This window comes from Melanerpes formicivorus, unplaced genomic scaffold (assembly GCF_026170545.1).
Source record: "Melanerpes formicivorus ecotype bairdi unplaced genomic scaffold, bMelFor1.0.p_v2 SCAF_50, whole genome shotgun sequence".
Taxonomy (NCBI): Eukaryota; Metazoa; Chordata; class Aves; order Piciformes; family Picidae; genus Melanerpes; species Melanerpes formicivorus.
Window position 1 is genome coordinate 4062547 of NW_027142402.1, and position 23284 is coordinate 4085830.

At 46.3% G+C, this 23284-nt stretch overlaps 1 protein-coding gene across 1 annotated transcript; it reads left to right on the top strand.

The window, feature by feature from the left end:
• The first annotated feature begins 556 nt into the window (after nt 1-556).
• Nucleotides 557-22953, top strand: LOC137452190 (uncharacterized). Its single transcript, XM_068160399.1, has 8 exons — nt 557-574; nt 814-4527; nt 5178-5303; nt 14290-14404; nt 15142-15198; nt 16913-17110; nt 19133-19278; nt 22571-22953. The coding sequence occupies exons 1-2, from the start codon at nt 557-559 to the stop codon at nt 2053-2055; spliced, it is 1260 nt and encodes a 419-aa protein (XP_068016500.1). The 3' UTR covers nt 2056-4527; nt 5178-5303; nt 14290-14404; nt 15142-15198; nt 16913-17110; nt 19133-19278; nt 22571-22953.
• Nucleotides 22954-23284: the final 331 nt, after the last annotated feature.

Here is a 23284-nt window from a genome sequence, read left to right on the forward strand (position 1 = left end):
TCATCCCGTCCTCTTCCCACAAATCCGCCGAGCCCCAGCAGCCTGGCTACCCCCCAGGTCGCCACTGCCAGATCCCTCTCTCTCTCTCTCTCTTAGCTCACCCCGAGCAAGCAGCTCGACGGAGCTGCCCTCCGCCCGACGCTCGTCCGGCATTTCGCCACCCTAAGGACGCTGCAACCCTTAAAACAAAGGCGAAAACTGCCCCTATCCGCACTCCCTTCCCTCCCCGCGCCGGCACCACGGCTAGCTAAAGGGCCTCGCCTAAGCTGGGATAAAAGCCGAAGGGGGGGTTAAGGAAAGCAAACCCAGCCCGCCAGCCCCACAGCCGAGCCCCGTCCCCGGCCGGCGGGGCGCAGCGCAGCCCAGCGCACCTGACAGCCCGCCGCGCCGCGCTGTATTTCCCTCCCTTAGCGACAGGGGAGGCGCACGGCGGCGGCAGCCTCGCCATTGGCGGAGGGGAGCGGCGCAGCGCGGCGATAGGCTGGCGCCGCAGCCAATGGAGCGCGCTGTATCCGGGAGGCAGGGGGCTGTGGAGCTATTTAAATCCAACTCGGTGATGTCAGCGGGGGTGGCGGTTGGTGCTGAGGCGGGCGGGGGGAGCGGGGAGCTTGGTGCTGAGGCGGTGCGCGGTGGCCGCGCTTGTCAGGCCGCGTTAGTCACAGCGCGGTCGTTGCCACCGAGGGAAAGGGGAGCAAGAGTGTCCCGGCGCACCTGCGCGTCCTGCCGAAACGTCCCTGGGGTGCGGCAGCCCCGCTAACTCGGAGCAGGACGCTTGTCCTGGCGGTGATGCTGGAGTACGTGAGTTAATCCGAGGCGCTGGCGTGGCGCACGCTGGGGCTGAGCGCTGCCAGGCAGGCCGGCTACTTGCGCCGAGTTTCACGCCAAGCCTTCTTTCCCAGAGAAGGCGAAAGGGCTGCTGTGCGCATTAAGAATACTTCTGCAACTGTCGAGGGGGAGGAGTTACCTCGCAGCACCTCTGTGCGCTGCTCTGATTCTCCTCCAGTGCCTCCTCATGGCCTCGGAGCTGCTGCAGAGGCAGCGAGTGCCTCGAATTTCATCAGAAAAGCCCCTCCTAGCCCTTGGTGTGCCGGGCTTGCCTGGTTTGGATTCCCACCTCCTAGCCCTTGGTGTGCCGGGCTTGCCTGGTTTGGATTCCCACCTCCTAGCCCTCGGTGTGCCAGGCTTGCCTGGTTTGGATTCACACCTCCTAGCCCTTGGTGTGCCAGGCTTGCCTGGTTTGGATTCCCACCTCCTAGCCCTTGGTGTGCCGGGCTTGCCTGGTTTGGATTCCCATCTCCTAGCCCTTGGTGTGCCAGGCTTGCCTGGTTTGGATTCCCATCTCCTAGCCCTTGGTGTGCCAGGCTTGCCTGGTTTGGATTCCCACCTCCTAGCCCTTGGTGTGCCGGGCTTGCCTGGTTTGGATTCCCACCTCCTAGCCCTTGGTGTGCCAGGCTTGCCTGGTTTGGATTCCCATCTCCTAGCCCTTGGTGTGCCAGGCTTGCCTGGTTTGGATTCACACCTCCTAGCCCTTGGTGTGCCAGGCTTGCCTGGTTTGGATTCACATCTCCTAGCCCTTGGTGTGCCAGGCTTGCCTGGTTTGGATTCCCGTCTCCTAGCCCTTGGTGTGCCAGGCTTGCCTGGTTAGGATTCACACCTCCTAGCCCTTGGTGTGCCAGGCTTGCCTGGTTAGGATTCACACCTCCTAGCCCTTTGTGTGCCAGGCTTGCCTGGTTTGGATTCACACCTCCTAGCCCTTGGTGTGCCAGGCTTGCCTGGTTTGGATTCCCATCTCCTAGCCCTTGGTGTGCCAGGCTTGCCTGGTTAGGATTCCCACCTCCTAGCCCTTGGTGTGCCAGGCTTGCCTGGTTTGGATTCTGCGGGGCTGCCACAGGTGGGCAATCTCCCATCTGCTGCTGCTGGTTTAAAGCTGCATGTCTGGGCCGTGGAGCACACCAACAGCAAGTGCAGGCTCCTGGCCAGTCCTCCTCTTGTGTTTTGGGTTCTGGTTGTGGCAGGTCCTGTTTGTATGTCGCAGGGAGGACTGAGAGATGCTGAAACTTGATAGATGCTCCTGGCCACAAGTGGTGTGTTTTCTATTGTCTTCCCAGCACAGCAGTCACAGCTGGGTTGAAATAGTGTAATGTTACAACAAAATAAGCAAAGCCAAGAGCCAGACCTGTTGGTTTGTCTCGGCAGAAAATGGCTCGTGACTTGTTCTGTGCTTCGGTGTGCTGGAGACTTGTCTTGGAGCTCCTCTTGTTTAGCCTAATGAAAGCTGGGAAGTGGGATTCAAATAGATTTGTTTGACCAGAGGCATGTCCTGCCTGCAGCGTGATGCCCAATACCCTGATGGTTGCACAGCTCCCTCCCTGTTACATGACCCAAACTGCCCCCCGAGGTGACCAAAGCACAGGCATCTGCCGTCCTACAGTGGTGTGTCACCTCTGATGGGAGCACACATCACTGTCAGGTAACAGACTGCAAGCTGCTCTCGGCTTGCTGATGGCTGTGTGCTGTGACACAGGTTTTGGCCTGTAACTACAGGCATTTTTGTTGCCTAAAGATGTGCTTAGCTGTGTGGCTGCAGAAAGACGTGGTGTGGTCATCTGTGAAAGGAGCTCCCTAAAAGGAGTGCTAGGGTGTGGTAAGCTGAACATTGTTGGTACCAGAGAAGGTTTATTATGAGGAAATTAAGACTGGAAACCAGGAGTGAGGAGGTTGCTGATATCTGGGGAACTGGGGGTCTGAAGGGCCTCCCAAACAGGACAGTGGGAGCAAACAGCCTGCAGTGTGTCATGGTGCAGCTTCATAGAATTACAGTCACAATCAGCATGAGAGAGCAGGTTTGACCTAGGACTCAGCAATTCAAGCCATAATGGGGAGCTGGCACCCCCAAGGAAGGATGAAAAGCCCCTACTGTAAAGTGTGAGGGAGCTGGTTTTGAAATGATGTTTCTTTGCTGTGGCAGGATATGGCAACAGAGGTAGGAGACAGCAGGGGAAAGCTGACCATGGAGGTGGCTTGTGTGAGGGGAGCTCTGCCATAATGTGAGCTTCTGAAAGTGAATCTGACTTTCTTTTAAAGATGTGCTTTCACTGACAGTCAGATGGAAGGATGTGAGAATCCTTTGCAGGAACTGACTCCATATGCCTTTTCAGTCCCCTTGTCATTTGCTGGCTTTTCCCTATTTGGAAAACTGCTTGGAATAAAGATTAACTCACTACAGTGAGTATTTGCCCATCCCCCACTCCAGATTCTCTCTGAGTTGCCTGCAAGGCTCAGGAAATATTATTATTTGTTGTTGTGATTTGATGGAACTTTGTTCCCATGGTCCCTGGCTGTGTTACTTTTAGGGTGACTTGGGGGAGTGTCACCTCTCTCTGAAATGTCAGAGAAGCACCAGCAAGAAATGAAAAGCTGGGCAGAGGTGTTTGTGGTGGTCCTGCTCCTGACTCATGCATCTTGCTCATATGCTTGGAACTAATCTTATGATCAGAGTTGAGTGGAGAATAAATTATTCTCTAACTTGGGAGATGGCATTTTGGGCAAAAAAGGGAAGAGGGAGGCATTAACCCTTCCCTGGCACATGGTTTGCTTTGTAAGATGAACCTGGGTATTTTGGGGGCAGTAACAGCAGGAATGGACAGAGCCCTTGGCCTGGAGTAGTATAAACCTTACATTTGGATTCAGGTATATCAGCACCATCCAACAAGAGGGGAAGATGGTTGGATCTTTCTGGGCTTCATAGCTATGGTGTAAACTTACTGGGACAGAAGAGAATGGGAAGGGTTCCCCTGGTCCATCCTGTGGTTTTACTGCCATAAAGCCTTAAATCCAGTCTGACAAATACCCAAATTATGTAAAGATCTTCGAGGATGGAACTTTATAACCTCCCCAGGCATCTCCTGCAGTGCTCCACTTTCCTTTAGCTTAGGGATGGTTTTCTGTTGGCCTCCAATCAGAAACTCTTCAGGTGCAAAACACCCCATTACCTCTTGCCCTATCCATGGAGGGAACAAGTTGTTCCTTTCCCTTTTACTGTAGAATTTGTATGTTTAGAAGACTCTCATCATGTGTACCTTCAGTTAATTTCTTTATTTGGCTAACCCAAATCTTAACCTGTTCCATTTTTGCTCATCACTAAGTTTTTCTTGTTCTCCTCCTGTGACCCTGGAGGACTGCAATCCCTGACCCTTTCTTTCAAGTCCTGTATAACTGTTTAAGAAAAGTCTGGAGAAAGAAGGCAAACAGCAATAGCAACATTTCCTCACTCTTTTATTTTTCCTCTTTGTTTGTTTTGTGATCCTAAACACCCATGCCGAAGGAACAAAATTAATGGCAGCCCCTATGAAAGGAGCACAACCTGCAGGGGAAGAAGGATGGATGGCTAGTGAAACGGTGACATCAGCTCAAGAGAGGAGCACAGCTTGCTTGATGAACTGATGTGTGCAGCTCCACTGAAAGAGGAAAAACCCAAACCCAACCAACCTCAATTTTAGGACACTTAAGGAAAGGGGATGCTGAGTGGTGAGCAATAAAATGTTACAGTAGATGATGCTCACTGGGAATTACTGTGTTGCAGCACCTCAGCTATAAAGATTGCTGCTAAGGCTGAGTAAACCTGCCCCTGGTTAGGCCACACCTCGAGTCCTGTGTCCAGTTCTGGGCCCCTCAGTTTAGGAAGGAGGTTGACTTGCTGGAACGAGTCCAGAGAAGGGCAACCAAGCTGGGGAGGGGTTTGGAACACAGCCCTGTGAGGAGAGGCTGAGGGAGCTGGGGTTGCTTAGCCTGGAGAAGAGGAGACTCAGGGGTGACCTTATTGCTCTCTACAACTACCTGAAGGGGGGGTTGTAGACAGGCAGAGGTTGATCTCTTCTCCCAGGCAGCCAGCACCAGAACAAGAGGACACAGTCTCAGGCTGTGCCAGGGGAGGTTTAGGCTGGATGTTAGGAGGAAGTTCTATACAGAGAGAGTGATTGTCCATTGGAATGGGCTGCCTGGGGAGGTGGTGGAGTCACCATCACTGGAGGTGTTCAGGAGGAGACTTGATGGGGTGCTTGGTGCCATGGGTTAGTTGTTTAGGTGGTGTTGGATTGGTTGATGGGTTGGACACGATGATCTTGAAGGTCTCTTCCAACCTGGTTTATTCTATTCTATTTTCTATTCTATTCCATGAGGAAACCAGAAAGCATGAAGAACTGAGTTTGGGACAAGGCAGAACTGGAAGTCACCTCCTGGTCTCGACACTGCTTCTCCCTGGCCAGTCTTCAGAAACCACTCCTGCTTCAGTCCAGCAATATGTGGTACTGTATATTTTTTTCCCCTGTTAACACATTTTGCAGAAGGGTCAATAATGCTGTGTAGAAGCAAGCCAGATCCAGGCTGCAGGATGGGCTAAGTTGCAGTCTCCTGCTTTCATCTGTCGTGGATACAAATCTGGTTTACATGTTTTGGTCAGAACTGGGGAAGCTCTTAAATCTTTCAGCGTGTTTTGAGTGGAAAATCCCCCTGTTAAATAATTAGCAAGTGCTCTAAGCATTGCTGCATATTTCATATTTCATCTGCTTGGAAGAAACGGACAGCTCTGCTGCTACAGATTAACCACAGTTTACTTTGTGATGCTCTGACTACCGGAGGAAAAGCTTCCTAGTTTATTTCTTTTACATGTGATTAGCCCAGGAATGGGGCTGGAGAGAAGAAAGGCTTTAACCACAACTGTTCTTCTACTCCCAGTCCCAGCAGACATTTCACTTCACAAAGAGGGGGGTGAAAAAAAGTCTGCACAAGCTGAAAATCTAAAACCCAGACAGTGAGTGATTCAACAGTACAAAGCATCACAGTGCTGGATCTTATGTTCTTGGCCAGCATTGGCTGTGATGGTTTGTTTCTTTTACCTTTGACACAGCCTTATTCCACATTTCAGTGTAGACTTTTTTTCTCAGGCAGGAAAAAAAACAGTAGAAATAAAAATTGTTGCTGCAGCTGTTGTTGCATGAATTGCTCTTGGGTACCAATGGATACTAATTGTGTTTACAGTGAAGCATTTGACACAAAAAGCTGGTTAGATTTAACCTTTTCCTCCCAGACATGGAGTTACCAATGACTTTTTTTTCCCCCATGGACTGAAGCATAACATCACCTTTTAATTGATTTTGATGGCCAGGTCGCTGTTGCTGAGACTTTTTGAACTGGAGGTTGTGTCATAGTATCATAGTATCAGTATCATAGTATCAGTCAGGGTTGGAAGGGACCACAAGGATCATCTAGTTCCAACCCCCCTGCCATGGGCAGGGACACCCCACACTAGATCAGCCTGGCCAGAGCCCTCATCCAGGGACAGGGCCTCAACCACCTCCCTGGACAACCCATTCCAGGGCTTCACCACTCTCATGGGGAAGAACTTCCTCCTGAGAAGTGTGTCAGAAGCATGTCCCTGCCTCTGCTGTGGGCAGTTGCAGCAGGCCTTGGAACCCCCCCTGGAATGATCCCTGTCACATCTGTTTCCCTGGAAAGCTGCTTTGTCCTGTCTTGGAGGCAAACTTAGGATTCTGAAAGGGTTTTGTATTCCTAGCGTTGCAACTGGCAGCACCATTGCTGAAGGAATGAAGTGCTTCAATCTTCATGTGCATTGGACCTAATAGCCCTCCTGGCAGTCAGCAGGAGGCTTTAGGATGCCAAAAAATGCAGACGTGGGCTCCTCAGCCCGAAGAACTTGGCCTAGATCAGAGAGTACAGGCAAATGTTGATTAACCAAATGTGCTAACAACACACAAAAGTTCTCTTAGAGCAGAAGCTAACTTCCAAGTTTTCTCCTGTGGTGCAGCACCAGTAGCTCAGAGCTCTAAGCAGTCCTTCTCTTCATTTCACAAGCAGCAGATCCAGTTTGTTTTCTAAGCTGTTGTACAGGAGACCATTGCCTGTGCACACTATCTCTGTGTGCACTGGGGCTCACTTGTGCATTTTGCCCACATCAGCTGCTTCCCCAGTGTTGCCTGCTTAGCCCTTGCAATAAGCATCTTGTGAAGCCTGTAGGAAAGTCTTTCCAGCTTGCTAGAGACAAATGTAGGGTGCTGGGGGTTGTCTGGGGGTTGTCTGGGGTTATAAAGAAGAAGGTTGCAGCTGTACTTGGTGGTCTGTTAAGGGGCAGAACCCTAGGCAAGCCAAGAAGGATTGCAGGGGAAAAGATCAAGGGACTTGAGTGAAGCTAATTCTCCATCCTGGCAATCAGATGGGGAAATGTGTGTTTCCTTGCAGCCCCACTGAGGCCTGCAAAAGCTCTTCCATGTCCCGAGCGTTGCTGAGCCTGATGCCAATGAAAACAACAAGCAGAAACATTGTTAACGTTCACGCTGCTCATTTGCAGTTTGAGGGTGGTGAACTCTGGTGTGCTAAGTGCAGGGAGCAGCAGAGAACAGACCAGTCTGTCTACACAGACTTGAGGGACTACTTAGCATCACTGAGATGTGTAAGATTTTGGGGGGGTTTTAATGTTATTGATCAGTATTTCTAAAATGGTGTTGAATTGTACCTTGCAGCTGCATGGCTAGGATTTGGATGCTTTATTTGTTAGTAGCTCAGGACCACCAGGGACACCAAAGAAGGCTAGTAGCCTTCTGAAAGGACACCCAAAGGAGGCCAATGGTCTTCTAAACATGAGGAATTTTCTGTAGTATTTCCTGGCTACAGTGTTCCTAAGGCTATGCAAAACTTGACTCTTATTTTTCTTCATTAAACTCATCTGTACATATGTAACAAAGTCTGGTTTGAAAAGTATGAGCCTGTCTGGGCAATTACTCCTAGATTTGGGGTGAAGGACAGTGTGATGTGATGTCATGTGTTAATCTCTGCATAATTTTCCATAAAGGGCAGGGAACTTGGGAGGAATGTCCTTTTAAACCCCATATAATAAGGGGGAAGCTTGCCAGCTGGATTTCCCAGTAGGTGGATTTTTGTTGTTGTTGTTTTCAGAGGTTAGCTCTCCCATTTCAGTGTCTTCCTTTTCTCCCCCCAGTCCTGAAGACCAGCCTATTCAATAGCTAGCATAAAATTTGAGTCTGGAGACGAATGCTACAGCAAATACCAGCATGACATTTAATATGAATTCTGGCCCAAAATATCTGTGGTAAAGCCTAGATCCTATTGGTGTGCATATGGATGCACTGGTACTAAAGTATGAGCTAGGTGGGGTTTAAGCACCATGGCCCAAAAAAGCAAATCCATGTAAACTACTCATCACCTCTTCATCATCTGAGCATATGCAGACTCCTACCATCTTTGTGACACTGTTTTAATCCTGTGTCTAATGGCTTCATGAAGACAGCTCCATCTTTAGCATACGTGGAGCTTACTGAGTTCAGCATGGAGCTGCAAAGCAGCAGGGGTGGGGATTGTTCACCTCCTGCCTAATGGTCAGTCTTTAGAAGAATTGCTGAGGAAATCAGAGCTTCATTGCCCTCACTTGCTGGAGGAGAGATTTCACCTTAATGCCATAAGAAGACTCATGACACAGCCTCTCAGAGCTGATTTTCATATTCTCTGCCATGCTTGCAGGGGACTGTTTGTCTTTCTAGAAGCACTTCAAATGCTGCATTCCTCTGGTTCCTGTGGAATTCCTGGTTTGGAGTAAGGAAAGTGATAATTTTAACACAAGAACAGAAATGATGTCTGACTCCTGAGTAGATAGGAAAATGTCTCTAGTGCTTTTTCCTTAGGTCTTTAATTTCTGTCTTATGAAATGTGCATCCTTGCTCTGCTACACACACTCTGTACCTCAACTTCTCTTGCCTCCTGTGAATAATTATTCTGTTATGAGTTGTAAGTCATGCAGTGCTTTTCAATTTATACACTTCAGCATGCAGGAGAAGTGCATATCAAATTTATGGGCTGAAATGGAATCATCAGCCATTCAGGAGGCAACACCTGCAAGAAGGAGCACTCACAGCATCTTGTCCTGAGCAGTACAGAACACTGAGCAGCCACTGGGTTAACTTGTTCTAACAGAGAGCAAAAGCCCCTGGAGTGAATCCAGTGGTTACTTCTCTGTTGAAGAGCTGTGTCCATGTGTCTGATTGGTGTCTTGGCTTGGTTTTGTTTCTCCAAGGGAATCATAACTCAGTTGCACACACAAAAAAATCCCTAGCCCATAATGAATCCACACACTGGGCTTTATAACAGATACACCGAAGGAGATGTGCTCATGAGACAGCAAAGCAGGCAGTAGTAGAAAGGATAAGTACCCTTTTCATGCTGTCTGATAAGAATGATCACTTAGAGAATGTGGTTTTAATTTCTAAGTTATCCAAATACCAGCATCACAAAGGGAAAGCAGAGACAAGAAGTCTTCATGGGCACCCTGGTGTCACAAGAGCTTTGGTAGCCTGCTTTTGTGCATGCAACACCTGATAGGTAACATGGCACCACAGCACTTCTGAAGGTGTCACTCTAGAATGTGGCAGCCTAGGCTGCAGGAGGCAGTAAGAAAAAATGTCATCCCACTTCATCTTTTGTCTGAATCTTTGTGACCTTCTTCAGGGTAAGGAACACAAGGAGTGCTGAGCAGAAACTTTGTCTGGTGGCAAGTCAGCTGCTGCTCAGAAAATGGGGTGAAAGTCTTGATGGCATCCTCCAAGAGACCCAGGAAGAAGCTGTGTTGTGCTGCAGGGAGCTGAGAGTGCATGTTGCTCTTTATTAATTTAGGTGAATTTAATTTACCAGTAAATCAGCTAGGATAAGATGCTGGAGAGAGATAACCACCTTGTAGGTGTGTGTGGAAATAACATGCACAGCAGAACAACCTGGCTGGGTGTGTGGAGATGCATGCTGCTGGGGAATCTTGTGAGACACTTCCTACTAGCTGCAGTAGTGCATATTAACTTGTGTCACATGCTGTTGATCAGGCAGAATTCAAATGCTGAAGAGACTAAGCTGTGCAGGGTTTCTGCCTTTGATTACCAGAGAGTCCAGCATGGAACACTTAGCATCACTTTAACTTCTGCTTTCTGCTTGTTAGGGCTATGTGATGCTGGTTTATGGCACTTGGGAGTTATTTGGAGGACTCTGGGGAAGGGAGTCTGGATGGCATGCAGAATGGTCACAGCAACAGCTGGAAGATGAAGGAGGATTCATAGGGAAGGGGAAGACAGAGGGCAGTGGAGATAAGCAGAAGTGGACAAGCACAGAGGTTTGCCATAGTGATATAGTTCAAGACTGTATCTAGGGATGCTAGAACTTGTGGGAAGCTGAAGAGTGCATCAGTGCTGTTTGTTTAGCATGCCAGACTGATTGTGTAATTATTTTACCTATTTCTAGAATACAGATAGTGTGCAAGCTGGTACTGCAATGGGGAGACAAGCACTAGTGGCAGTGCAGCTGCTGGGATCTGCAGATGCTGGTGCCTGTGGACCCTCATCAGCTAGTAAGTGGCTGGCAGAAGGGAAGGAAGCTTAGTAAGGAAGAGGAGAGCCACAGTACAGTTGGTTCTGTGGTTCAAACAGCTCTAGCTGTCAAACTATAGTGTTTCTTGTTTGGGAGCAAGCTTGGGTTAAAGCTCTTCAGACCTGCTTGCCTGGGGCAAGCCTCCAGGCTGGAATGCTGTTAGGCATTTGCAGCTTAAAGCTCCTTGGCAGCAGTTGCCATTTTTCAGCTTTTGTGGCATCCAAGCAGGTTCTGGGGAGTGGAAAGGGAAATCTCAGGGGGTATCTGTGAGACACATGTAGAGATGGGGAGGGAATCTGGGAAAAGCCAGCAGGGTGTCATGGGCCTGTGCCAAACCTGCTGAAGAGAGGGAGGCTGTACTTGGTCTCTTTCCCTTCTCTCAACCTGCTCCTGTCTCTTCCTCTCCAGGAGTGGCTCAGCATGGTCTTCGAGTTTCCAGCTTGTTTCCAAAGCTCCCAACTGTCTCCTTCTCACCTTATAGCTGTCTTCCTTTGTCACTTCAATTCTGCCTAGGAAAAAAGCCCTCCTCATGGCTGTGTTATAGCCTCTCATTATTCTCTGATGAAAACAAAAGGATACTGGTGTGACTCCTGTTACAAAGCCAAGAGGGTGCAGAAGGTGGGTGAGGATGATTTAGGCCAGAACAGCAGATCCTGTCTCCCAAGACAGTGTTCAGCTGCCCCTACCTTGCCTTGGCCTGCTTGGCTGATGTCACTCTGGCTGATGTCAGAGGCTCACCATTATGTTGCTGTGTAGTTGTCAGGGATGTAGATTTTGCTAGGTCAACCACTGTCAAGCAAGTGTAACAAAGAAACCCTAACTGGCAGAAGTAGCAGAACTAACCTCATACAGGAGTGCTTGCCCAGTGATTTGCTGCACCCATCACTGAGCAACACGTTTAGAGCAGGCTGCCAACCAGGATGGTGCTGTCCACCTCACAAAATTCATCCACCTCCACCTGAAGGGCAGTGACACAGCCCTACATTCAGGGACATCTGGGACCAAGCTTACATAGCTGGGACTGGTGCACTTAACTACTCTTGATGACTGGCAACCACCAGCCCTGTCAGCAAGGAGAGGGGAAGCAGAGCTCACCACTCTTCTGTAACTTTGTAGTGTTCTTTGCATTATTAATCACTCCTTCACAGAAGTAATAAATATCCATGGTCCTTCACACATACCCACTTATTGCACCATAATTAAAGTGTGCATTTAGTCCTTCCTGACCTGAACCACAAGATGTTGAAGTCTCTTGAGTCAGCTCAAGCCTGCCTTGTAGGCTTCTGAACCAAGATCAATTAATGGTAGGGATTTCCTGCACTCGCTCTCTGTCCTTTCTCTTCAAGCTCTGGTTCCCAGGGCAGTGGCAGTCAGAAAGGGGTGACTGTTGGACACATTGAGGTCATAGCTCAGTGGGAGGAGGCTTGCTGGGCACAGTAGCCTCTTCTGCCTCTGCATCTTTGGGTCCATCTAGAGGTTATATGTATGGAGCTTTGTGCCTAGTTTAAATGAGCAACTGAATTAATGCTAACATGGATGGAGTCAAACATTTTCCTCTTCCTTCCAGCTCTGTTTCCTGTGCAAACTAAAATCTTGGCCAGTTGACCTGTCCACATCATTGATAACATCCTCTGTCTCCTGGCACAAATAAACCCCAGCTCTATGTGTTTCTTGCAAGCTATCCTGACTTAAATGACTAGTCAGCTCTTCATTCAGCCTTTGGTCTCCTCATAGTCCTGCTACCCATGAAGTGTGTAAAGCTGGCTGAATCTTCCCCTAAGTTATCTCTAAATTAGTCCAGTCTTGACCAGTTGAGCTTTACCTGGACCTTCTCCATCTTGTAGCTTTGTTAGTGAAAGATTCAGTGGTTTGAGAAGCCCTTTTTTGTCTTTTCTGGTTTTGAAGGAAGCTGTTTCCTCTCTTTGCTCAGCCAGTGATTCCATAATACTTTGCTGGGTTCCAGCTCACTCTTCAAAATGCTTTCTTCCTCACTACCTTGAAGTTTCAGTAGTCCTTTACAAACATGTATGATAGACCATTTGCAATGGTATCCTTCTTCCAGCCACTCTCCAAAACTGCCTTCCCACCACAGGCACCAAAACACAGCCACAAATTAGTTGCAGATGTTCTGGGATTGACACTTCCCATCGTAGCTGTGCCTTCATGGATCCTCTCCCTCTCTGCAGCCACCTCTCTTTGCCTTAATAATTGGGTTGCAGTGTCTCTGTGACCAAGGCTGGCATCATTTTGCTCTGGATTTGGAGAGACACAGCGATGGGCTCACCATTCATGCCTGGAGTTCCTAGGTATTACACAAATACAGAGAGCCTTTATTTTTAGGCATGCATTCTTGTAAAAATAGCATGTGATTGTAGGGAGTATTTTTAGGAGATTTTGGTGGAATATTTCTGAGAGAAATACTAACTGCCAGTGACTCACTCCAATTGCCATGGAGTCCTCCTTCTTACTTTGTAAACCCAGTGTTCAGCACTTCTAGTGTTTGTCTGGACTCTCACCACAAGACCATGAACTGCGTCAGCTTTCACTGCACAAGTGTTGTGATATTAGGACAGAGCAGTTTCAAACCCTCAGCAACTGTGTGTTCTTGTAGATACTTAAAACAATAGATTTTCCAAGCTGTATAATCTCACCAGCTCTTACAGGACACCATCTGGCTGTGCCATCACAGAGGTTCATGCCCTCCTTCTCCCAAAAAATGCAAGCTCTTTTGAAGCTGAATTTATTCTTACAATGAAAGAAATGTAGCAATGTGTTTGAAGGTGAAAGAGCATCAACTAAACTTAAGAAAGCAGCTTGAATGACTTTCATCCCTAGAAATAGGAGAAAATCCCAGACCTGGTGGGAATATGGATTTTGAGCAACCTTTTGTCCTTTGCTGCCCCAGCTCAGAACACTGTTCTTCCTCCACTGGTGATAAAAATCATAATACATCTCTGGATGGACCATGGGAATAACAGGGAAGGGTACAGAAACCAAGTATTTACTTCTGACCAAGTCCCACTCCACTTAATGCTTTCCCAAATTAAGACTTATTAGCAGCAGATCTGATGGTAAACTTTCTCATCAACCTTCTGACTGCTAACTGTGGCTTTCAGTATCCTGCAAGGCTACAAGTCACAAGGCCCAAGTTCTAGCTGTGCTGCAGCAGGGGCCTGACTTGGGTTAACATCTGTAACAGATGACCTGGTAGTTGGATGGGGCAGAGTTCTCACTGTTCTCAGTTGCTGTACCTGTAAGAGCAAAGGGAAGTGTCCTTTGCATGTGGTGCTGCTGGTCAGAGAGGCTTCCTGCCCTCTCAAAGACCATCACTCTGTTTCCTTTCTGAACAGTATCATTAAATCTTCTGCTGGCATGGGTTTTTGTGGAAATCCCTCATGCACATAGATGAGTAAAACCAGAATGACAGTAAACTGCCTCAAGCTGAAGTATCAAGATGCAGCTCCACAATTAGCCTAGGCTGCTCCCAGGCCGTTTTGCTGTATCCTTCCTTTGTGCCCCACACCTGCCAGCAGCACAAGTGGTCCTACTGTTACATAATCGTGGTTCAGCTGCCAGATTTGGCAAAAGCAGCTGCTTTTGGAGAGGGAATAGGGATTCCTTCCCACTGAGGATCCTTCCCTAACTGTGCATCCCCATGAGAGCCAGTACCAGCCCCCAGCAAAGGGGCAGGCCATAAGAATGTGTCGCGTGGGGAGGGATGTAAGGTTGTCCATATCTTTAGCAGCAATGCAGATGACTTAAGATGTAAAATCTCTCTGTGAAACAGATCTTAGACTGATAAAAATGAATTGTGCAAATTGCCAGGACTTGACAGTATCTGCTCCTGAATTCCAGCTTACCTAAAATGTGGAACTGCTGTTTGGCTTCTTGTGGTGTGCCACTTGAACTGACCCAGAAGAATCACAGGTGCAGAGTTTGGGATTTCCTTTAAGGCTCAGCCATGTGTTTGGTAAGCATAAGCCAGAGTGTCTGATTTCTGTGCCTAGAAATTGAAGTAAAACTGTAACCTAAACTAGAATTAGTGCATCCAGTAAGTGGATAGAAAAAAAGAAGAGTCAGCCTGGCTTTGCCTGAGAGCAGCAGTGCTCCAAAACCCCATTAGAGCTCATTACGATGAGTGCATGAACATGCACACAGAAGGAGCTGTGAGGGATCCAGTTACACTTCTAAAATGCTTTTGACAAGATCCTTCAGTAAAGGCTCATTAAAACCTGTGTTTCTGATGAGGTAAGAGACAAACTATTCTGTGGCTCAGTAGCTGGTGAAAAGCTGTGTGGCAATGGGTAAAAATACAAGGGATTTCACAAGAGATTTGTTACAGTTTCACTGGTGCTGGTCTTTCATTACTACATGATATTGAAAAGGGGAAGAATACAGTGATGAGGTTTACTGAGGATGCTAAGTTCTTTAGGGTCCTCAAAAGCCAGTTATAAAGTGTTGTAGGACCCCACAAACAGCTGAATTTTCTGAAGAGGTGACAAAAGCAGGGTAAGTGAAGACAATCCTGACTTTTTAATACAGACCCATTGTGCCTAAAATAACCTGGCTACCATTCAAGAAAGAGGCCATGGAATCATTTTGACCAGCTTGGTAAAAATGATGAAAAGGCAAACCCTAAGGAAAGAAAGTGAGAATAAATGGAAAACATTGGTGTAGCACTCTCCTCATTCCTCTTTGTTTCTCCAGGTTATGAGGAAGATTAAGAAGAATGATCAAAGGTGCAAGACCTTTCCACGTGAGAAGGTAGGAGATGGAAAGCAAACAGGCTAAGATGTTTCTGCTTGGAGAGAGAGTAATTGAGGGTGGTGCTATGAAAGAAATCTATGGGAATGGTGACTGGGCTTAGGGCACAGGAGCAGCAGTCTTGTATGGCTCCTCACAGTCAGAGACCTGAATGGGAGTCTGTAAAACTCCCACTTGGCAAGCTCAGAACACAGGAAGCAGTTTCCCCCGAACGCAGAACACACACACTGTTATGGTAACAAAAAGTGGTTAAAAAGGAGTTGGAGCTATCTGAGAGACAGGTCTATTGAAGGCCATTACACAGAAGTCTAGAAAGAAATCTCCAGCTTGGAATTATTGGGAGCTACAGGATGTGCCCTAGAAAGGATCAATTTCTGTGTCTAATGAGCTTTTCATAAGGAGCCACAATTGGCTGCAGCACGGAAGAGGAAACGAAGCTGCTAGGACCTTTGGTCTGCCCAAGTACAGACATTTCAACTTCTACTTTCCAAACAGAATAAATAACTTTAATGAGGCTTCTGCTATCAACCACACAGTGTGAGGTTAGCACAGGTAAAGGATATTTCAGCTATTACATTTAGCTCTGTATTGCCTTGATAACAGCAATGAAACAGGGCATCATTCAAGTGGCATTGATCGTATGCCACGAACGCAACAAGCCTATATATGAGCCCACAGCTCTTGCTCCTGGTGAAAAAACCCCAAGCCATATGTTTTGATCAGGCACTAATTTGGGGGAAAATTAATCTTTATAAAGTTGTTACATTGGAGTGTCCTAGTTATGTCAAAGTATAGAGCTGGGGGCTTCTTCATTTATACAAATATTGCTGAGCATTTCATTCCAGGTTCTCAGTCTGGTGGCTAATAAAAAATGACTCCTCACCAAACTTGTAGCATTAGCTGGAGACTGGGATTTTTGGTTTTGGTAGCTCCTTGGAGAGGGCTTCATATTACTAGAATTGCTTTGTTTCTCAGCAGTGCCTCCTTAAAACCCAGCTTCCTCTGGACATACATTTCTGTTTTATTGAGAAAAGGAAATATGGTATTAGAAATCAATGGTTTTAAAGGGTAATTTAAAGAAATCTAATCTTGGCAGGAGCTGAAATATTTTCAATTTAGAACAAATAGTATTTCTGTCATCCAGTCAGCTCTTTAAAATTAGACCATTACTCCTTGATAAGTTAATTACACAACAGAAAGCGACTCAACCAGTTCAAAAAAAGAAAAGCATCTTAATGACAGTATAGAGCAGACATCTAAAAGCTGCTTGTTCTGATTTATGGGTCAAATTTCACTTTTTATATGAAGAACCTTCTCTCCAATGCCTTCAATCATAGGGGGGGTGGGAAATATGCTCCATTTTTCACCCAATCACCAGTCATTCCTTCCATTGGTACACTGATGGACTGTTGTTTTCCTCTGCTGCCATTCATTACAAAAAGTGATGGCATCATAATGGAAATTAGTTAAAATATGGTGCACTCAGATAATTCTTCACTTGGCTATAAACAGGGCTAAATAAGAAATGCTGCTAGGATGAGCTTCTGAAATGGAATTGGTGCTCAGCTGGCCATATTCCTCTGGGGGGTAGGAGATGCAAAATCAGAGAGTCCTTTGAAATGGGGGAAAGAAGAAAAAGGTAAGAGAAATAGGAGGAACATTTTTCATTGTATCTGAGGCCTGGTCATCTTTACTCAAATCTTGATGCTTGCAGGGCAGATCCCCAGTAGCCAGTGCTGCAGAAGTTTCACATTGCAGAGGCACTTGGGCTCCTTGCAGACATGGGAAGCACGGCATGCTGCAGACGTGGAACGAAACGTCTCCAAGTCCATCAGCTGTGTCCTGGTCTCACTGAAATCCCCAGCAAGTCTTTCAGCTCAGTGAAGTTACAAGTGCACCCAAAGGATTTGAGGTAAAAGCAAGCAAAACTCACAAAAAGAAAAGTTAGTTAGGTGATTAGCTTTGTAGTACCTGCCTGTGGATGTTTCTGGTACCCCTGCTGCATGGCTGCATTTTGTGCTTCTTACAGCAAGAACCTGCTGAAGTGCCCAGTGGGAATCCTTCCTGGTTAAGGGAATCATGGAATGGTTTGGGTTGGAAGGCACCTTTCAAGGTCATCTAGTCCAACCCCCTGCAGTCAGCAGGACATCTGCAACTAGAGCAGGCTGCTCAGAGCCCCAAACAACCTGACCTGGAATGGTTCCAGGGATGGGGCATCTCCCAGCTCTCTGGGCAACCTGGGCCAGGGTCTCACCACCCTCAGAATCAAAAATTTCTTCCTTCTCTCCAGTAGGAATCTCTCTCTTGTAGTTTAAACCATCACCCCTTCTCCTGTCAGAACAGGCCCTGGTCAAAAGCTTTCTGATGAGCTCCTGTGCCTGAGCCAAAGTCTAACAGTTTAACAGTATGAATAGAGGCAAGCCAGAATCCAGACCAAATACCTTGCCCTTGATTACTTTACCCGTATGCAAATTGTCCCAGGTGTGAAGTGGTGTGGTAAAAGGAGCTAAAAGAAATACTGGGGGGGAGGCTTAACCCCTCCCACCTGGCAGTGTTGGTTTCCTCTGCTTCTCACAGTCTAGCCCACCAAATATGCCTACTTTTCAGAACTAGCCCAGGTTTGGAATGCAGGTGTCAGTGGCTGCAAGACTCCATGGGGTGTGATCGTTTTCCTTCCTGCTTGAGGACGACGTTTAAACATCTGCCAAATGAGAAAGGTTAATTCTTCTAGCATTACTCTGGAGTACACTTAATGGTAGTCTTGTTACTGACTGACCTGCTGTACCTACAGAGATTAAACATCTTGGACAAGTTTTCATTGCTCGAATCTATGCCAAATCCTTTTAATGTGTGAAGGACTTGATCACTTTTAAACCAGCGATGTAGAGCAAACAAGTCTTGGTCCTTTGATGCCAAGGGGACTGCTTGGGTTTCTTTTCTTTTGATTGCAGTAAAGCAACTGAAATTCCTAACTACCACAGGGGCAGCTGAAGAAAATGGATCTGCACAGATCTTTGTCAATAGTCTAATCTGATTGCTAGGTACATCCTGCCTGGCCCAGGCTGAGCGATGCTGCAGCAGCCAGCAGCACTGCAGCCATGCTACCTTCCAGGGTGGAAACACAATTAGCTGTGCCCAGGGCTTCCCATCAGCTCTCAGAATAAGGGATACACTTTTAAAGTATTTATATTGTGGAAATTAAAATAAATTAGCTGTTCTAGCACTGGTTTTAGCAACTTGCACTTACTCCCATCAAATTTAGACTTAAGTGTTGCTGAAAAACCTTATAAAATCTATAATGGGGCTATTTTTAGGCCTTTTTAAATGCAGCATTGACTGTTAACATTTCACAGCATCTGGCAGTCCTGGCTTGGCTGATAATATTGAACCTTGCTGAATGGGAATCTTTGCATCATTTAAGAGCAATTCCTTGCACTGCCTGTATCCTCTATCTTCTCCTCACAAGCAGGGATGATGACAGGTGATGTCTCAAAAGATAAGTAATCTCCCACTACATACCCTCTGTCCACAGTAAGTTCTCTAGATGTTGTACATGAGGCTCACCAGGAAAATTCATCATGGCATGTTACCTACTTCATGTATTCACTGCACTTGATACAGCTACTAAAAATAGCTGCACACAGATGAGTGAGTCTTCTCCTCTCACTTGTGTCAGTTGGCTGTTTCTAACCCTGGGACTCATTTTACACAACTGAAGATTCCTAAGGTGAATGGACTGCACTCACCTACTAACCAGATGTGAAATTGTGTCCTCTAGGGAGATTTTGATGGTTGGGAAAAAAATTAATAGGGTAGATGTCAACTAAAAGGAAAACCATGGAGGGATTCTGTCTACCTTCAGATAAGCTTTCTGTCACCACATTGATTTTGCCATTTATTTATGTCTGTTTCCTCTGCTTTTTGCATGTTCTAGGTTACACTACCACCGTGAGAGAATGTTTCTACTTATGGCAAAGCCTTTTCTGTATTTTTATTGCTAATGACAATGAGATTGGAACCAAGTTCAGCATCAGCTGATGGCTGATTAATGGCCTTAGTATTTGTGATACAAATGAGCAGGTAAGAGTTGGATTTTGAAGAAGAGGGTGACTATGACAAAATTGTGTTCATACTCTGGGGTTTTGTTGATGCTTTCAGTAGAAAAGATCCAGGTGACTCAATGTAACCTAGCTTCTCACCACTAGAATGGTTTTCCTTAAACCATGATTGAAGACTGCACTGCCAGGAGACCTGTTTAGTCCATACATGGGACTACTAACTCTAGGAGGTGCTTTATCACCCCATGATCACTGCCCAGCAGGGAAGGGGGATCAGGAAGGAGGAGAAAAGACCCACAGGTTGAAATGAAAATGGATTTAATGAAAGAGCAGAATTAATACCAATGTCAATATAAAGTTACACTTAGCCCAGCAAAGCTGCAGCAGTCACACTAAACAGGAAGACTGTCCTCAAGAGCAGGAGAAGAAAGAGGCACAGGAGAAAAGGAGCAGAAGGAGAAGGTCTAGCAGAAGTTCTTCCTCTCCTCAGCAGACTTCTGCCTTTATCCTGAGTGTAATGCTTGGGGTCTGGGAGACACCTGTAGCCAGCTCCAGTCAGCTGTCCTGGATGACTCAGAGCTGCTGATCATAGAATTGGCAGGGTTGGAAAGGACCTCAAGGATTCTCTAGTTCTAACCCCCTGCCATGCCACTTCCTAGATCAAGTTGCCCACAGAGAGCTTTACCTTCATGAACATATTGTTACATGTTCCTGGCTTATTTTTCAGTGAGGGCAAGCCCTAAAACTATTATTTGTTAAAAAAAAAAGGTAAACCAAAACCCAAACTTGAGGAAGAACAGGAATAATATTGATGCTGAGACCTATTGAGGATGTTACCCTGGTATGCAGAATCCATTCCTGACTCAGGACAAATCCAGACCATGCCACCAACCACTACTGGCTCTGAAGGCATCGTGTTTAGCAGCTTAGGAAAGATATGGGAGGCACTAGAAGGGAATCTAACAAAGCAAGAAAGATGGTAGACACATGGTTGTGTGTTTCACAAGCACTGAGCTCTCTTAAAATAACATGGAAGGAAGAAAGAAAAGCCAGAAAATTACACATCAGCAGCACTATTGCTAAAAATAATGGTTTCCAAACTTTTCCATGAGGCATTAACAGCTCTTTAAGGGATAATCTTTATTGCTTTGTAATGTACAAAGCAATAAACAGCTGCTGAGATTGATTAATAGCCAAAGCAAAGTTGAGGCATGTAATCAATCTAAACAGCCATTTATTGTGAGTATACTACAAAGCAACAGAGATTATTGCTGTTGCACAACAACCCATAACAGGGAAAACACACAGACACACACACACACAGAGTGAAAACAGTTGCTTGCTCCTCAAGGCTTGCAGTGCTGTGCTCTTTTTTTCCTGAGCTTTCAAATGTCAATTTGACTAAGGCAGGTGGCTGGCCTTCCAGCAAGTGATCTGCTGAAAAAAGTAAGGCTTTAAGAACTCCAGTGTTACCTGAGGGAGAAATAATACTTGGGGGTTTTTCAGCTCTGTAAGTAGAAATACAAAATTCCACATGTATTCATCTTGACCTCGGAGCTGGTACTGGTAGAACAAGAGGACACAGTCTCAGGCTGCATCAGGGCAGGTTTAGGCTGGATGTTAGGAAGCAGCTCTTCATAGAGAGAGAGGTTGGCCATTGGAATGTGCTGCCCAGGGAGGTGGTGGAGTCACCATCACTGGAGGTGTTTAGGAAGAGACTGGATGGGGTGCTTGGTGCCATGGTTGAGTTGATTAGATGGTGCTGGGTGATAGGTTGGACTCGATGAGCTCAAAGGTCTTTTCCAACCTGGTCTATCCTATCCTATCCTATCCTATCCTATCCTATCCTATCCTATCCTATCCTATCCTATCCTATCCTATCCTATCCTATCCTATCCTATCCTATCCTATCCTATCCTATCCTATCCATATTACCAAGAGAAACTACCTCATTTAGAAATGAAGGCTGTTTATTTTTGCTCCCCCCCCCCCCCTTTTCTTTTAATGGCTACTAAGTGACTTAAGTTTATCACAGGAATACTGAATGGAACAACTGAGTCTCAGCTCCAGTGGTTTTGGGTAACTACCTCACCCCATTCTTTTTTTATGCAACTTGAATATATTTTGGGTTTTGAGGGGCTGGTTCAGAATCTTACCTCTTCTGTGGGTTTCAACCCTTTTAAACACTTGCATTCTGAATTCTCCAGGTCCTACAATGCCCATTTGTTCCTGAATTGACATAGTCTTTTAGCATAAATGGCTCTTTATCTTTCAAAGAGATGATAGGGAGAGAGTCTCTTACTCTCCACTTTGGCTAAATAAACAACCATGCTGCCGCAGCCTCATGCCATGACAGGCTTGTCCTTTGATCAGTTTCACCACTCTCCTCTGCACCCCTCCCCATCTCAATCCCTTTCTTCTCTGCACCCCTCCCCATCTCAATCCCTTTCTCCTGAACACAGATGCTCTGGATGGCACCAAGCTCCAGAGGGGCGCTCAGCACCACCTTGTCACTCACACTGTCTGCTGGAAATGTCTCACCCACTAAACCCAAGGATCAAATTTGCCTTTTTCATATCCCCTTAACATTTGTAGCCAGCAGCTAACTGGCACTTCCAGGCACAATGTGCATATTTCTGTTCCTGAACTGATGACCTTGTAACTTGGGAAATTTGTATGAGTTCACATGGGCACAAGCTTGCAATCTGCACTATTAAATTTCACTCCATTTCTATTACTCTGGTTCTCAAGGTTATTCAGGTCTTCCTGTATCATATTGCCATCCCCTTCCATATTAATGATGTCTCCCACTTCCATGTCATCAGCAAATTTCATTAACAAACTCCATCTTCCTATTTTAAGGTAATGAATAAAAATATGACTCAAGATATATCCTTGAGGAACTCTGTTAGTAAAACACCACTCAAGGCCAAGCACCACAATTTCACATGTGCAGGAAATGCAGTTTCAGCTCCGGGGAAATGAAATTTCATACTCTGGTGGATATGAAACTTCCAAACCCTTGTCCTTGCACATCTGAACTGTTTCATACCTGAAGTTACCTAGAATTTAAAAACACTTAAAGTATTAGAATAAGGACTTTTCCCCCCCCTAATTCCATGTCCATTCCCCTTTACAGCTATAAAGATTTGAAGTGTAAGAGTTGTGCTAATGGTACAGTGGTCACTTTGGTTTCCAAGCATTTGACTCTGGTGGTTAAAAGATTGTTTCCTAAGTTATTTTTATCCTAGCAGTCAATTTTACCCTGTAGCCAGTCTTACATTTAATTTCTTTTCACTTTCATACTATTCCAGCAAACCACAGCTTCCCTGGAGATTCTGGTCCCCCCCACTTGAGCTCCCATTCTCTGTCATTTCCTGTTCTCTCTGGGTCTGAAGGTTCATACTGCCTCATTTTCCCCACTTGGGGCAGCCATCACATTCTTCTTGCAAGAAACAACAGGAAGCAGATTCACGACCTTCATACCCCCTCCCTGCTTTTTATCTTTGCTTCCAGAAATAAAAATGTTTAATAATTACCAGTGATATTTCTCTCTTTCCCAGTAGTATTTTACTTGCAAACTGGTTTGTCACTGCAGGACATGATCTTTTGTCCAGAATTTGAAAGAGAACTTCTACTATCAGCAACCAGACTGAAGCTCTGTGCCTCGTCTCAGCTGCATCTAAAGCTACATTTGTGTTGCAGATCAGTCTAAGAGTGAGAGAGGCTGCTGGTGAACAGAGGCTGGCCTGCTGGAAGCTGGGTGTGCTGCAGAGAGGGGACTGAGAGTGGTCAGGTGAAGATAAGTCAAGCAAGATGCTCTGCAGCATAGTCAGAAGTGCTGCACAGCACCCAGCATAACTGGACCTATGAAGAAGTCCTCTGCAGATCAGTCACTGCATGTCAAGGGCTCCTGCTGGCAGAACTGCTGCCAGTAACAGTGTCTTGTTCAGACAAGGCCAGCCACAAGAGTGTGCAGGAGGTGCAGGGTGCAGTACTGCTTCTGACCTGGCAAGGATGGGCAATCT